This window comes from Mytilus trossulus, chromosome 10 (genome assembly GCF_036588685.1).
Source record: "Mytilus trossulus isolate FHL-02 chromosome 10, PNRI_Mtr1.1.1.hap1, whole genome shotgun sequence".
Lineage (NCBI taxonomy): Eukaryota > Metazoa > Mollusca > Bivalvia > Mytilida > Mytilidae > Mytilus > Mytilus trossulus.
In genome coordinates, this window is record NC_086382.1 from 31,314,851 (window position 1) to 31,331,920 (window position 17,070).

Here is a 17,070-nt window from a genome sequence, read left to right on the forward strand (position 1 = left end):
CTCACAAGGAAGCTATTAAACCAAGAATTTGAAATGGCGAAGTTGAAATCATCTCTTTGTAAATTTTACGGACGCCATCACGAGTTAGTTGACAGTTATGGAATAACCATTTCACAGATGATATGGGATATGTTCCTTACGTCGTAACTACAATCCCCTTCCCTTTTCCATGAATTTGATTTACCGAATTAGACTATGTACCGGGTTTTTTTTATAACATGAGCAACACGACAGGTGCACCTGTGGGGAAAGATCTGCTTACCATTCTGGAGCATACACCCCACCCCGTTGTTGGTGGGGTTCGTGTTGCTTAGGCTTTACTTGTCTATGTTGTGTCATGAGAACTATGATATGTCTGTTTGTCTTTTTAATTTTTAGCCATGGCATTGTCAGTTTGTTCCTCTGGTATCTGTCGCCCCCTTTTTAGTGGTTGCCGTTGGCTCGTGTCTCGTCACAACTGCTTTTCTAGCTCAACTTTGCAAAGGAAATATGATATGTGGCCATTCTCGATTTTGACATTTTGACCAAGTATAAATTGCATGTCGGGTGAGGGATCAATAGCAGAATATCATAATAAGTCTCCTCTTTGAGTTGATGCGAACCAATTTAATTCCAAGCACTCGAGCTCTTTAGCTAGATGACCCTTATGATATTTAAAAGAAAGCTGGTGTTTAATATTATGGATCGTCAAAATATATGGCCGCAATGGCTAAAAATAAAACGTGGGGGTCAAATGCAATTTTGGGCTTACTGTGGATTTATTTTTTTCGTTGAATGCCATTTTTCGTGGTTTTAGTGGTTGCACTTAAACCACAAATTCAGATATTCAATGAGTTAAAAATGTTTTATAGGTTTTTGATGCAGATATTGGCAAAACCATGAATTCAAATATCCACGAAAATGCAAGTTTTCATCGATCCATGAAAATTAATACCAACCAATAAATGAATCCACAGTATATCTTAAAAAATTAAAGCATTTAGAGCAAATCTGACAATGAAAGAACTCTCCGAACGTGATCAAATCAAAATACATGTAGCTTTTAACAACTATAGGTCAACATGCGGCCTTCAACAATGGGTAAAACCAGCATGGTCTTCTGAACATTTGTGGGATAACACTTTTTACTAGAACCCATGGATCATAATTGAAGAAAAGTATTCGAGTTTTTACCATCTTTACTAACAAAATAAGTTGTTAACATAATGCTGAGATAAAGTCACAAATAAACCTATTCATAAAAGACAATTGTGTCATTGAATGTTTTTCTGACATAAAAATCAATTTTAACAATTGATAAAAAAAAATGTAAAACATCGTTCAATCTAACTCAAATCAAACTTCTCATATTTCGGTAACAGAAGATAGTTGCTTCTACGGTAACATATCTCCTGCATAAGTATTTTTCTTACGTTAATCAAGTACAAGAACTATTTGAAGTAGTGATTTTTCTTTGATCTTCTTCCATTAAATAATCGTATCAAATGTAACTGTTTTATTAACAGTATTTTACTCGTCATCTTTTTCACTTTCATTTATATCTTCTAGACTGATCGTCTCCAAGTTGCTTTCGGTTGAACATTTTGAATCTACTGTATGCGATTCTTGGAAGATGTCCGTGATCAACCGATCAGTTAAGTCATTGTGTGTACCTATATCACGCGTGGACAAGCGTTTCCCTGTGCGAGTGTCCGTCTCGTCATTAACGATCTCAATGTCTATATCAGAGCTATCAATTTGATTCTGATATGATGGCTCTCTTACTGTTTTCTTCTTACGTTTATAAGAAATGTTATTCAACATTCCGTTAAGACTGCTTTTAAATTCTTGTAGCTTCGGGACAACTTTCTCAATTGTAGGATAGTGCTGCATGCTGTCGGAAAGAAGGTCCTTCAACTGCAAATGTTGCATAATGCTTTCAGTGGTAGATGTATTAACATTGGATATCTCTTCCGACAGGTCTTCTCCAGCGCAATACGGAAGTGTGCAGTTCGAGTCTTTTTTACACGTTTCTTTATCATTTAAAGGTTCTTTCTTTCGTTTGTCGGTTAGGGTGACAAATTGAACACCATTTCTACGTTCCTCCTCATGTGCTGCTCTTGGTACGGTCTGTTCTTTAGTATTTGAAATTGCAGACACACATAAGGAATCGATGTTGGCAGCTGTTTCAACTGTTAAGTTGCGATCGTCAACATCAGACACGTCTGACCATGGACTCGTACTTCTTCTGTGATATGTATACTTAGCAATTAAGGTAGTGGGGTCACTATCATCATTGTTGTTCCTTCTGTCACATTCTTCGCCTTTGTTCAATTTCATCAAAGGTTCGTCTTTATCATCCGACGATTCTGATAAAATTACAGATGAATCATCCGATAAATCAAAAATTAAATCTGGTGGTGTCGAATTTGATTCATTTCGCAACTGCAAATCTATTTTGCGATCTTGTCGTAATTTCTCATTAACAATCGCCGATAAATTATCACTCTCTAATTCTGTAGAATTTATAAGTATTGAATTATTCGCGATTTTAACTTGCCAGAATTCATTATCATTTGCATCCACTATTCGCGGAAACATCTGGATCAACGCCTTGATATCTGTTGGCAGGGGTGTTCTCGTTTGCCCTGTTGAGTTATGAACCATATTCACGACCAATGCTGTTTTTAATAACGTCATAATCTCAAGTGTCGAAATATTAAGATTAGTCGATTCTTTGTTATCGCAATCATATATCTGGTTCAAATCTTCATTCTTTTCGTCTCGTTCCATTTTTTGCTTGTAGTGCTTAATAATCTTTCCTTTGGATATTTTATAGCAGAAATCGGATACTACCTTGTCGCGGCATTGTTGCGTGCAAGCCTCTGTTTTCTTTGTATATATCTTTCTTGTCTGTCCACACTTTCTTAATGTTCTTTTCGGACAGTTTGGTAAGCAATCGAGAACAACTAAACATGGAGCACTTAGTTTTGAGTCTGTAAATTCTTTACGATTACTAATGCCAAACAATTTCATTTTTCGTTTAAACTTATTCATAAAATAGGAACGTTGTCTTTTCAAAAACCAGTTACAATGTAAAAGTATTTCTTTTGCCCTGTCAGTTTCATGAGATAATGAATACACTGATTCTACCACAATATTTAAGTCAGGAGACTCTACCTCTGTACCGTCATGTATAATATCGGAGGGCATCGGAGTCTTATACTTATCAGCACAACATCTCCTTAATCTTTCTAAAACAAGCGGATTTGTAATTGTGTACTTTCGTTTCTTTCCTGGAATACGATTTAAAAAAGACGTTTTCCGCATCCTCGTATCCCCTAAACGTTTAGGACGCCTCAGATTTTTCCAATTTATCTTCGGTCGAGGCTCTTGTATAAGATTGTTTTTTGGCTTTTCTTGTTTTTCATAGTTAGTCTGTTGCAGCATTCCCTTTGTTTCGTCTACGCGTACTCTGCTTATACCATCTTTTGGTTGATACGGTCTCCCCGTATTCCCTAAATATTTTTGACGCCTCAAATTTTTCCAATTAATCTTTGGTCGTAACAGCTTTTCTTGTATACCATTATTTTTCTTCTTTTGTAGTGTTTCGTGGTTTGTGTGTTGTGGAGTTCCCATTATTTCACATGCGCTTAAATAGCCACTTTTTCCTTCTGGTGTATTCGTGCCTGCTTTAAATGATGATGATTGAGTGGAAGACTCTCGGACTGTATCATTAAGTGATAAATCCGATGTTACATGTTTTGATTTACTCTTCACTTGTGCATCTAAACCCTCTTCCAATTGCAAACGAATCGAATGGTTTTCTGGTCGTCCTGACAAAGTTTGGTCCAACTGGTAATTTATTAATTGTTGATTTTCTGATTTAAGTGAAAAACTTCCATTTGGCAGTGAATGTTTAGTGTTATTTGCATCCAACGAAATCGTGTTTGTCTTCTTCCCATTCGATGTCTGAACTAACGGAATAGTTTGAGATAGATAATCCTGTTGGACGCTATTACCAAGTGAAGAAAAAGACAAATTTGGTTGTAAACCTTCTCTATTTAATACATATTCCAAGTTATTTATCGAATTAGGATGTATAGTTTGGTTAACAGGTGAACGATTAACTACCACACCATCTGATGGAGTATTCAACATTTGTTCAACTGCTGTCTGTTGTAAATTTTCGCTATAAGTTGGTACCGTATTTGAGTGACTTGACGGTACTGGAAATGGTATATACACACTGCCGAGAGGTAACGCTGTTAAAACTGTTGCGGATGGTACGGACTCGAGCGGAATATACGTAATCGGCTGCATTGTTGTAAATGAATTGTCTCGTATCACACTACATGATTGGTTTTGATCCATAAGAACTATGCAATTCTGAAGTAAGCTGTGTGATAAAGCAGACGGATTCGCCTGGAAAGGATTTTTCATTAAACTCACCAAGTTAGTTGCAGGTGCTTCTGGTAAATTTTTAAAAGATAGAGTTGTTTTATTAGCATTAGCTGGTGCATTTTCGGACAAGATATTTGAACCTGGTTTAGGTAGTATGTTCACGATGACTTTCTTTTTATAATGAGGTATCCGAGGGGGCAGGTTTACAAATTCTGAACGAGCAATTTGTAAATCCTTTCTTTTATTTTTGTCTCCAATATCCTTCTTTAATGTTCTATTTTCGACATATAAAATTCGATTGCTTTTAAATTTGTTTGATCCTACATCATTTTGATGTACTATCCTAGGAGTATTGTGTTCAAAACTTTCTGAGTACATTTCGATTCGTTCAGGGGACGGTACGACAGAATCCGATGAAGTGTGTAAATTCGGTTTTTCTACTTTCGTCATTAGATTGGAATATTTCGGTCTAAAATCCTTATTTTGATATATCCATGGAGTACCATGATCCGAACTTTCTGAGTACACTGCGGTTCGTTCATGGCATGGGACAGAAGAATCCGATGAAGTTTGCTGGCTCACTGCTTTGTTGACAGCACTTTTATTAGCGTTGACCAATAATGCCTCATTAGTTATTTGATCATTTTGACTTTTTCCTAAACCATTTTGTAATGGCCGTTGTTTTACTTTCGTGATTGGTTTATGACCTTTTGATATTATATCATTTTGTTGTACGATCCATGGAGTACCATGATCCGAACTTTCTGAGTACATTGCGGTTCGTTCATGGCATGGGACAGAAGAATCCGATGAAGTTTGCTGGCTCACTGCTTTGTTGTCAGCACTTTTATTAGCGTTGACCAATAATGCCTCATTAGTTATTTGGTCATTTTGAACTTTTCCTATACAATTTTGTAAAGTCCCTTGTTCTAATTTCGTGACTGGTTTGGAACCTTTTGATCCCATATCATTTTGTTGTACTATCCTTGGAGTGGCATGATCAAAACTTTCTGAGAACATTACAATTCCTTCAGGAACAAAAGGATCCGATGCAGTCTGTTGGTTCACTTTTTGATTGACAGCACCTCTTTTAGCTTTATCAATTAATAAACTAGTAGTTTCCCGGTAATTTTGAACTTTTCCTAAACCACTTGGAAAAATCCGTTGATCTTCTTTCGTGATTGTTTTTATTTTCATTGGGGCAAAACTACCCTTCGGTACCATTGTTTGAGTTGGTTCCGATATGTTCTTATAAATTATATTAACTTTCCGTCGATGTTTAAGAATTGACGGTAGTGCCTTTTCTGACGAGAGCTTCTCATTTGTAATTTTCAAAGTTTCAGAAGTACATTTGTCAGGTGACGATGATATTTTATCGGACCCTTTAAAACCAAGATATTGTTGACTTCTTTCATTATTTCCTGTGTTTTCCTTAATCATATATTGTGCACTTGTACTTTTTGGAGGATTTTGTTTCAAATTTGTCCTTCTATTTTTCAAAATGTCAGATGCTGATGTTACGTTTTCTTTTTGTTTTGTCCCAGGGCTGATCTCTTGTTCATCTCTGTGTCCAACGAGCTGTGATGATTCCTTCACAATATTGCAGGACATTTCTGATTTGTCGACCTCCCAAAACTCCAGAACTACGTTAGATGTTGAACCAGTTGAATTTTCGTTTTGCCCATCAACTCCAGATACAGAAAGATCCTGAAACGAATCTATCGTTTTCGTATTAGTTTGTGTATCATCAGTAGATTGTTTTGCTGCATTTGCATTTGAAACTTTCTCAATTTTAATGTTTTGTTCCTTGTTAAAGATGCTCTCCTTTTCAATATTTTTAAATCTAACATCACTATTTTGTTCAGTTTTGATTTTGATTTTATCCACATCTCCTTGATTAAGATAATTACCAGCACTTATTGATAATTTAGATGCATTGTTTAATACATCGTTAGATCGCGCGAGATTACGTGCATCATGATGAGAAAAAAGATGCAAAGGTCTTATCATCTCACTATTGGAATTATTGGTCAATTCTGAAGAAATGCCGTGTCCTAAATCGTAACTATGATCGACTGTTTCTTCTTTTATACTTGTTGTATTTCCGTTAATGGAATCCATGTTTAAGTCCTTTTTTATTCCAACTCTGTATCTTTCCAATGCCAAAGATTTCTTTTCACCTGAAATGTTAAGAGCACCTCAGTTAACGCATAGATTTAAGGGCATATGATACAGTTTTGGTCCAATTACATGAATTATGATATTTGTCAATCAAAGTTTCAATTCCACGAGGGTATCACCAGCCCAGTAGTCATAACTTCTGTGTTGACTTGAGTTATCATTAATATGTTCATAATTATAAGTTGACTGTTAAAAAATCTTTAAATTTTTGAAATACCCAAGCTGTATTTGGCAAGACTTTTGATTTTTTTGGTCCTCAATGCTCTTCAACTTCGTACTTTATTTGGCCTTTTTAACATCTTTTTTTATTTTAGCGTCATTGGTGAGTCTTTTGTAGACGAAACACGCGTCTGGTGTAAATATATAAATTTCAATCCTGGTATCCCTGATGTTTATTTGCATACAAGCTACAAATGTATTCTTCAGCAAATCAAATGTGTAATAAAAAAATATACCTTCATGTGCTACTGATGACATTAAAGGTGTCATAAGTTTTAATATTTCCTCAAAATTTAGTGTTCTTTTGGATCTGTATCCTTTAGACACACCTTACACTTAGTTTTAACAGACAAACACAAGCGGATATTGTAGGAATGTAATGCTAAATTTTCCTTTAAAAATATGCTCTTAATATGTACAACGGTTCTTTCGAAATAATTAATTTTAAATAACACTTTAAGATTTTAGGAAAAACATGGCATTTTTTAGATATATTTATCCAATTTGAAATAATTCAATGTTTTTGATTTATTTTCATTGATATAGGTTCTGACAATCTTCATGTGTAATCAAATCTAATGCAATTTAAATAAGAGGGGTCTGTGTACTCGTTTCAAGTTAAATCAGAATAATGAGAGGGGGGAAAGGGGGGGGGGGGATGTCGATAAATTCTTATTTTCCCGATATGCCACAGTATGACGTCGCGAAAATAACATTTTAACGTTAGCAACGTCATTACCTCCCCTGTAACTGTTTGTTATGCCCTTAATGAGGGTTTGGTTTGGGTTAAATGATTAAAGATTAATGCCCTTAAAAATGAAGATTGGAGAAATGCGTGGTCTAATTTTTTTAAGATTAGAGAAAAAAGGGTTGAAAATTAAATGTTTACAGAATAACAGACCCCCCATCGAGACCCTCCGTAATGTATATGACGACGGAGAGTTATCATGCGCTATTGATTGTGAATGTTATAATACAGTATTTATTAAACAGAATGAATCACCGATGAACATGAAAAATCCAATACATTGCCAATTTATTTTTCAGTGGCGAATCCACTGGCTGCCTTAGAGGGGGCCCTATCTCGTCACGCTTCAGTTATTCCCTATGTAAGCAACAAAAATGTGTTCTCAAAAGGAGTCCCGGGTCAACTGCCCCCCCCCCCCCCCCCCCTAAATCCACCTCTGCTTTTAATACAAAACTTGTTTATATTGGTATGTACCTGAGAAGGAGGGATATACTGTTGAACTATATTTATTATTTATATATGTGTAGTTCATGGTGTTCAAACTATTTCAGTTTTATTTATTTCCTTCGTATGTATCCTAGCTAGACTACTAATGGTGTCTGTGCGTTATTGTTTTATTAATGTCGAATTAAACAGAAATAAAACATCTTCTTCTTAGGCATAATACCAAACGACACGGTAAGATAAGCCCCCGTTTTTGTCCCCCTATTTTCTATTTTTTTTCATATTTTGTTCTGGAGATAAAATAACGATATACTGATTTTAGACGACTTTAAAAAAATCGAGAAGCCGTAAGTTACTTTGAAGGTAGCTGTTCGTAACGTGAAGTATTTATATAGAATGGTTATTTGTAAAATTAATAGAAAAAAGCTTAGCATCATCACGTTTATAACTTTATGACTTAGGGTTGTATTTTGGAAAACAAAAATTTTAAAAGTTGTAATCTTATGTACATATGATGATTAGTTGGTTATTGAATATAAAAAACATCCAGTGGCAAATATTTCATGCACATTTACATCAACAAAATGAACGCATCAGAATGTTGTATAGTTATCTTATAAATATGACAGATATCAAACAGACATATTGATAGGTAAAAACAGAGCAATTAATATAGATATCAGACTGAGATAATACAAATGGCACTTCATAAATATATAAGAAAACACCACCGTTCTAATAGACATATAGAAATTTACATATGTATATACAAAAGTATAAGTAATATTTATTTGACGCTATATATGTCATATAAAACTATTTTTAAATATGTAGGTAAGTTTTGAATAAAATAAAATAAAAACAAAATTCTCAAGATACGGATTCACTATTTATGTATTTGCTATTTTTTCATTAAGAAATGAATTATAGATAATTCTGCATTTGTTGTTTTTTATTCTATGATATTGATATAGATATTGAGCTATATTTCATGCATTCCGATTTTATAAGAAAATCTTCATTGTTACTTGCAAATTGGGAATGCATGAAAATAATGAAAAAATGCATGAAAACAACAGGTTTGTTTTTGTATTTACAAATGTAACTTTTCTTTTATCCAAGAATATATCCACAATGACACTTAGTCATATTTTTATCAGCAATTTTGTCTCGGAAATAAATTAAATCCCTGAATGGAAACTTACGTACATATTTTTTTTGTATCTGTATTCCACGAATTTTGTGTATTTTGTAAACAGTGCAATATATGACAATTAAATTGTTAAATTGATAGAAGTTATAGTGGTATACTTTTGACAAATCGATAAAGGAGTAGGTCCGATAAGGGCCGATTTTGGCCTCAAATTTTAGGTTCATCTAAAGAAAGATTTTGGACACTTTTTAAACACTCAAGTGTCTATTTCAATACACTAGTTCAGGGAAACAATGCGCATGTGCAAGATCGATCGTGATTTTGCGTTATCGACTAATTAGATACGAGATTTGGTAAACTGGGGGCATTATCCGTTTATTGATTTATCTGATGGGCATCGTTATTACTGTAGTCAGATTCATGAATTTTCATACATGCTATGGCAAACTAAAAAATATACAATATATGACAAAAATAAATAAATTAATTAATAATAATATCTATAGCCAAGAACAGTAGAATAAATATAAAATTCTATACGTTGGACATGATAAAACAAAATGATATTTGTCTTCCAAAACATTTATATTGCAACATATTATATTTTCTCTTTGAGTATTCAGATAACGACCAACTTCAACATTTAATCTAAGTGTGCCGCTACGCAAATACTGGTTTACATGTATATATATCGTTTGTGAATACAAAAATTACCTTCACGCAAAAATGGACAGATTCATGCTGTGATGTTCACTTAGCAGATTGTCTTTATATTCAAGAAGGTACTGATCTTGGGTCATAAAAATAAAAGTCAATCAACACCTAGGCCATATGGTATGATAAAGTTTTACCTTTAACTATTAATCTCACCAGGCGACAGTTAGACACAATTAATATACCCTTAAAAATCATAACCATGTTCTGACAGTTAGGTACCATTAACATACATGTATATATTCGAAATGCTAGACCTGATTGCATGCGTGTATTAAATTTACGTAAGTTTTTTGTGCTTAACACAAATGCATCGGACATTGACAATTTTTTAAAGGAAGGGTATATGCATGGGTCGTGCAGCATTTTATTTTGATATATTGTGAAGCATACATGATATTGTATACAGAATATCTAGTTAATTTCAATGAGATTTATTAAGATTTTAAACAGAAAAAAGACACTTTTTGTTGTTGTACCTTCAGAAAGTAAATTAATTTTCACACATATATATATACATATATAGTTTGGCATTTGATAACATACATTAAATGAACATTTCTGTCGTATATTTGTTTTTGTTTTACTTTTTTTAATATAAACATAAACATACAAAAAAACAGATGACACTCAGCGACTTCACAGGTAAACGGGAAAGCGGCGGGCGTCCTAATAAACGCCTATTAAACATCGAATATTGATGTGTACCAAATATGACTTTGCCCCCAGTTGATCCAAATCTCGCATATTCTCGTATGAATTTTAAGTAAACGCTTGACCCACTCAGAATTCTAGGTCGCGAACAAGCTTTCCCTGAACTAGTGTATTGATACAATTCGTGTCTGTGAAAGATTTTGGCTGATTTAGTCATTAAAAACTCTCCGATTCAAGCTTAAATATGAAAAATCTATCAAATATGCTAAAAAAACGTCACTTTTCAGAAGGTTTTTGTCAAAAATGAAAGTGGCCGCATCTGTGTTCAGCCTCAATCTTTATATATGTTATGTATAATCATCAAATACAACTTATATTTCAATATTATGAATATTTAAGCTTGAATCGGAGCGTTTTTAATAACTTAATCAGTTAAAATCTTTTACAAAAACAAATTAAATCAATTGAAATAGACACTTAAGTGTTTAAAAAGTGTCTAAAATATTTCGTCAGAAGAACTTGAAAATTGAGGCCAAAATCGGCCCTTACCGGACCTACTCCTTTAGCTAAAATGCTTAAATTGTGAGGATTTCAGTAATTTAGCACGACTTTATGATGCTAGTACCCGATATTTGTGCATTGTATTGTCAAAAACAACCCATATTTATGAATCAGAAGCATTCTACTTTCCAGTAAATAGCTTAAAAGAGGGACGAAAGATACCAAAGGGACAGTCAAACTCATAAATCTAAAACAGCCATGGCTAAAAATAAAAAAGACAAAAAGACAAACAATAGTACACATGACACAACATAAAAAAACTAAAGAATAAACAACACGAAAGATTACATTTTCACAATTTAATTAAAACTGCTATATTTTGGGGCCAAAAAAGGGTCTTACTGAACCTACTCCTTTATAAGAAAGTTACGCAAGGCCGGAAAATCCGAAACGACAGCTGTTCTATTTTCATTCTTAAAGTAACATACAGCTATTCGTGTTGTTCTATATATGTATCACACACACAATTAACAATTTTCTCTTTCAACAATGCTTTCAATCAAAACATAAAATTTTACCGCTACTGTCATTTGCCATATTGGGTCCATTAACCTCTGTTCCGTTATGGCCGCTTTCCCCCAGTTTAATATATGACAAATATGGTAATTGTTCGCAAAAGTGTACATGGTGTATATTGTTAAATAACAATGTAATGTAATGGTACTAATACATTTGTAAAATATACCTTATTTCTTAATTATCACTATTTGTTTCTAGTCTTTCTTATTAGAGGACATCACAAAGCTTCCCATACAATTTTGACGTCACAATAGAAAATAACTGATGCCACAATGGAAAAGCGATTGTTAAATGACGTCAATAGTTCAGGCGGTGCATATATCCAAATACACCTTAGATGTTTATAAAGTTATAAAACTAAGCTAAGTAATTATTTCATTTGTCGTGTTCGTGTAATAATATGCAACATTTGCTCATATAACATGTCTTATAAAAGTTGTGTACTGTACCAGGTGTTGTAAAGTTGTTAGAGTATGACATTGTTTACCTAGTGCACCTTACGATTCTTTTTAAGATTTCATAAAATCTATAATTGTTAATCAACCTACTAATATTATCAGGAAAACAAATAAAACTTACCTTTATCAAACAAATACAATCCCTTCTGTCTATGTAATCTCTCCACGCTAAGCTGCTAAAAGTACATGACTCCATTTTTGATCATTTTGAAACAAAGACGATCCTGATCATTTGTACGTTTGTTTACAGCTGTTTTGAACACGCAGAATAAATCGGTTTCATAGTTTACCGCATGTTTACTTTGTTTATATTTGTGTTTATATATGATAAATTGTAAAACATAATTAAGTGTGGTATTTTTTTAAATTTCTATCGTATAGCTTGAAGAATTAAAAGTTGATGTACATATTTGCACTTGGAGGCACGCACTTGAGATGAATCGTCAATAATGAACTTTTTTTTCATTGGAAGATATTTTTAACCTGCATCGAGTTGTTTCCGTGGCGGGTTTTTCAAACTTTATAATCGATACAAGTATTGCAATTTTGTTTTGTCTAACTTAGAAACAGAAAACTCAATTGCCGCGAATGAAATTGTCCTTTTTAGCTCACCTGGCCCTATGGACTTATCATTTAGCGTCCGTCGTCCGTCGTAACCTAATTTTACAAAATTCTTCTCCTCTGAAACTATTGAGTCATATTTAACCAAACTTGGCCACAATCATCATTGGGGTATCTAGTTTTGAATAATGTGCCGATGACCCGTCAAACCAATCAAGATGGCAGACATGGGCCATGGCTAAAAATAGAAAATAGGGGGAAATGTCGATTTTGACTTATATCTCCGAAACCAAAGTATTTCGAGCAAAGCGTTTGGTGTTTAATTGTTTATTAGGTCAAGATCTATCTGCCCTGAAATGTTCAGACGAATTAGACAAACCTTTGTTGGGTTGCTGTCCCTAAATTAATATTTTTAAGGAAATTTTGCAGATTTTTGATATTATCTTAAATCTTATTATAAATAGAGATAAACCGTAAACAGCAATAATTATATAAAAAAAAAGAAGATGTGATATGATTGACAATGAGACAACCGTCCACAAGAGACCAAAATGACATAGATATTAACAACTACATGTCACCGTACGGCCTTCAACTTAGAGCAAAGCCCATACCGTATAGTCAGCTATTAAAGGCCCCGAAATGACAACGTAAAACAATTTGAACGAGAAAACTAACGGCCTTATTTATATTTTAAAAAATCACCAAAGTAAGATCTACAAATAAAACAAACATGACCAAAACTGATGTTCATCTGACCCCATAAGGAGTAATTTTATAAAACTTGGGTATAATCAGCATTAGTGTATCTATATAGTGTTAAAAATGTGTCGAATGACCCCGCCTCACCTGCAAACCAACATGGCAGGCATGGCTTTAAATAGAACATAGGGGGTAATATTATATCTCTAAAACTAAAGCAAAAGTATAAGAGTTGCTTTATTTCATGCATCAATTGTAAATAAAAATATCAGGTGAGTGACACAGGCTCCTTTGAGCATCTACTTTTCATTGTTTTTGGTACATCAAGGATCATCAAGCTATAGGTAGCTAAATATCTAATTTTCTTATATATGTATACAAGAATACTACCAATTAAAGGATATATAAAGAATGATAAATTATCAATACCATAGATGATACAAAGTAATTTTCGTAAAACAAGGATCGATTTAAATGTAGTTTTTTATTATGATTTTGCATTTAAAAATAATAAAATCTATATGTCATAGACATAAATTATTATAATTATACTATTTCCACTATTTTCGTGTACATACGGCTGATTACGTTATAGTTCTGAAAATCTTTGAATCAAATTGATAAAGAATATAGTGGTTAATTATTTAAAACTGAGAGGGGAAATATTAAGATGAAGTTACAGCCGATTTCAATAAGTATGTAGCTAAAGGTAATATAGTTGTGCCTAGTCCTTCAGGTAGATATATTGGTTATCTGTCGGACTAGTCTACTCTAAAAGAAAGGTAGTTTACCTAACCTTACCTAACAATGACTTCACGGTTCTGCTAGCAAGCAAGCAGGCTAACCAAAGATATTACCTTTATCTACATTCTCATTGAAATCGCTGTAATATTTTTAAAATATCTGAGTTAAACCAACATAGTTCGAAATGGCATTAAAATGGCACCTAGCTATGAATTTCCATTTTACACGCCGGAGGAGTAATTTCCACTTATCATGAGGAAAAATTACCCTTCGAATTTAGATGACCGATAAATACAACGGGAAATCTGAGACTTCTATATAACTATACTGTGTTAAATACGGTAGTCCGACTCAGGGGAAATGGACTGTCTTTGTCACTACTAGTATCAAACTTCCGACCGAAACAGACATGAATTATCGCGGTTACACGGGATTGATTTCCTTTCCATTTTAAAACTTTAAATATATATTGTGATAATTCATTGTACAAAGTTTAATTTGATAATTAGGAATTTGAAAACCTTATTCCCCATGATGGATCCATGCAGACCCTCTTGCACAGCCAGGCACGTGCATCTATAATACTAAAATTACGAGGTCCAATTTGTCAGCCGTCATCTCGTGAAAACGACGAATTAAAGAATTCAACTTTATATACAACTTATATAGTACAAAGGTGTAGATTAAAAATTACACCACTCCTGGGCCAGTGGCCCTTTTGTTTTCCACGTAATTAATATTGCCAATAATTAAGAAGTTCCGGGTCGAGTCCGATACCGGTACCAATAGTATAATCACCTGTTACTTATTACCTTATCTGTACGTTCCGCATCTGACAGGGGCACCACCAAACAGTGTATACAGGATCATTATGCTATATACACAAGGTTGACACTACTAATTTGTCAAATTGTTACCTATTGTAGTATTTTAATCAGTAAGACTTTCTAAGATAACAATACAAATACTAAAAATCTGGACTAAAGATAAGGTCCAGTTTTCAATTTGTTAGCGGGCATGAGTGACGTAAAACGGCGAATCAAAGAATTCAACTTAATTTATAACTAATATAGGACAATGCTGTTGATTAAAAATACTCCATTCCAGGACCTTTTTTTTAGTATTTATCATGACCAATAATTGATAAGTTCCAGTTCGACGGGTTCAAACAGAAAGATTTGAAAGCAGAGAAAACTGTGTATCTTATAATCGGCATGATTTTATCAGATGACAATACTAATACTAAAGTAAGGCTTGCGCATAGTTATATACTTTAATTAAGTCACGGACCGCGATGTCACGGGTGTGTTCTAGTGTATCTGAAAATAATGTGTATATAAAGCCAAAAACAAAAAAATATTTGCTGCTTTCATTGATCTCAGAAAAGCGTTTGATACAATTTGGAGAATAGGATTATTTCATAAACTACTACAAAGTAATGTACCAAAACATATTTTTAATATAATATTTTCAATGTACTCCAATACAACAAGTAGAATTAAATTTTCTAATGGTCTTAGCCCATCGTTTGAATCAAACTGTGGTGTTAAACAAGGAGATGTATTGAGTCCTCTTCTCTTTAATTTTTTTATAAACGACATACTTAAAGACTTGGAAAATATCAATGCAGATCCAGTTGTAGTTGGTGATGTTTCATTAAATGCACTTTTGTATGCAGATGATATTGTATTATTATCTGATAGCAAAGAGGGTTTGCAAAATTGTCTCAATACATTAAGTAATTATTGTTCTTCTTGGAAATTGCAAGTCAATACAGAGAAATCAAAAGTAATGGTTTTTAATTCAAACGGAAAGTCTTTTCTGAACGAATTTTATTATAATGGCAAATCCTTAGAGACAGTTAATACTTATTGTTACTTGGGTATAAATATTAGATATAATGGCAGTTTTAATGTCGCCATCACTTCGCTTATGGAAAAAGCTAGGAAAGCGTATTTTAAAATAAAGAAAACAATAGGATTAGATAACCCTTGTAAACTTCTGGAAAAACTTTTTGATTCCTTAGTAGCCCCTATTCTCCTTTATTGTAGTGAAATCTGGGGGATTATTTCGACATTTAAAGACAGTGATGCCTACGAAAGTTGCATATAAAATTTATTAAAGAAATCTTGGGAGTACACTGTAAGGCCTCGAATGATGCATGTCGTTCCGAACTTGCAAGACTGCCATTGAAAAATAGGATAATGTTATCTAGCATTAAATTCTGGGATCATTTAATCACTTCAGAAGGAAGTTTAGTTCACCAAATATATAATGCTACAAAAAAAAAAGCAACCCATGGGTTAAAAAGTTAAATATTATTATTCAAAACTTAGGTTTATCTTATTTGTCAAATGATAACCTTACTATTAAACCCCTGTTTGGTTTCATAAAACAAAGACTAACTGATCAGGGTTTTCAGGAACAACATGCAAATATTTCAGCATCTTCTAAATTAATATTTTTCCAGAGTGTCTACAAAATTAATGAACGGGCAGGTTATGTTGATGCTTTAAAAAATAGATCAGATCGATCATCATTATGTAAATTAAGAGTTAGTGCTCATAACCTTGCCATTGAAAGAGGAAGATATTTAAAAATGCCCAGAGATCAAAGAATTTGTGAAATCTGTAAAAGTGGCGAAATTGAAAATGAACAGCACATGTTGCTACACTGTAGCGGTTACTCCAGTATTAGAGAGTCTTTTGTATTAAAAATGTTTAATATTACAGGAAAAAGTGTAACCACATTGTGTGATAAAAATATAATAAATCTCATACTTAATAATACATCCTATAAGGCACTAAAATTATCTTCCTCTTTCGTAACAAATTGTTTTAATGCAAGAAGTAATCTATTGTAATAGATTTTCATTATACCTTTAATCGTTTATTCACATATATATATAATTGTTTGTATTTTACTACCATGTATAGCAAATTGTTTATCCATTCGGTCATTACCATTTATTGTAAATGCGTTTGTGCCAATAAAATATTGTCTATATTGTCTATTGTCTATATACCTTA

At 33.2% G+C, this 17,070-nt stretch overlaps 1 protein-coding gene across 1 annotated transcript; it reads right to left on the bottom strand.

The window, feature by feature from the left end:
• Positions 1 to 1,170: 1,170 nt before the first annotated feature.
• Positions 1,171 to 12,408, bottom strand: LOC134687204 (uncharacterized). The gene is made up of 2 exons (XM_063547311.1): positions 12,156 to 12,408; positions 1,171 to 6,563 (listed from the first exon to the last, which is right to left on the bottom strand). The coding sequence occupies exon 2, from the start codon at positions 6,502 to 6,504 to the stop codon at positions 1,510 to 1,512; it is 4,995 nt and encodes a 1,664-aa protein (XP_063403381.1). The 5' UTR covers positions 6,505 to 6,563; positions 12,156 to 12,408; the 3' UTR covers positions 1,171 to 1,509.
• Positions 12,409 to 17,070: the final 4,662 nt, after the last annotated feature.

What these genes read in the sequence shown, in the direction of transcription:
- LOC134687204 (XM_063547311.1), bottom strand. Translation starts at nt 6,504, where the DNA reads ATGGATTCCATTAACGGAAATACAACAAGTATAAAAGAAGAAACAGTC.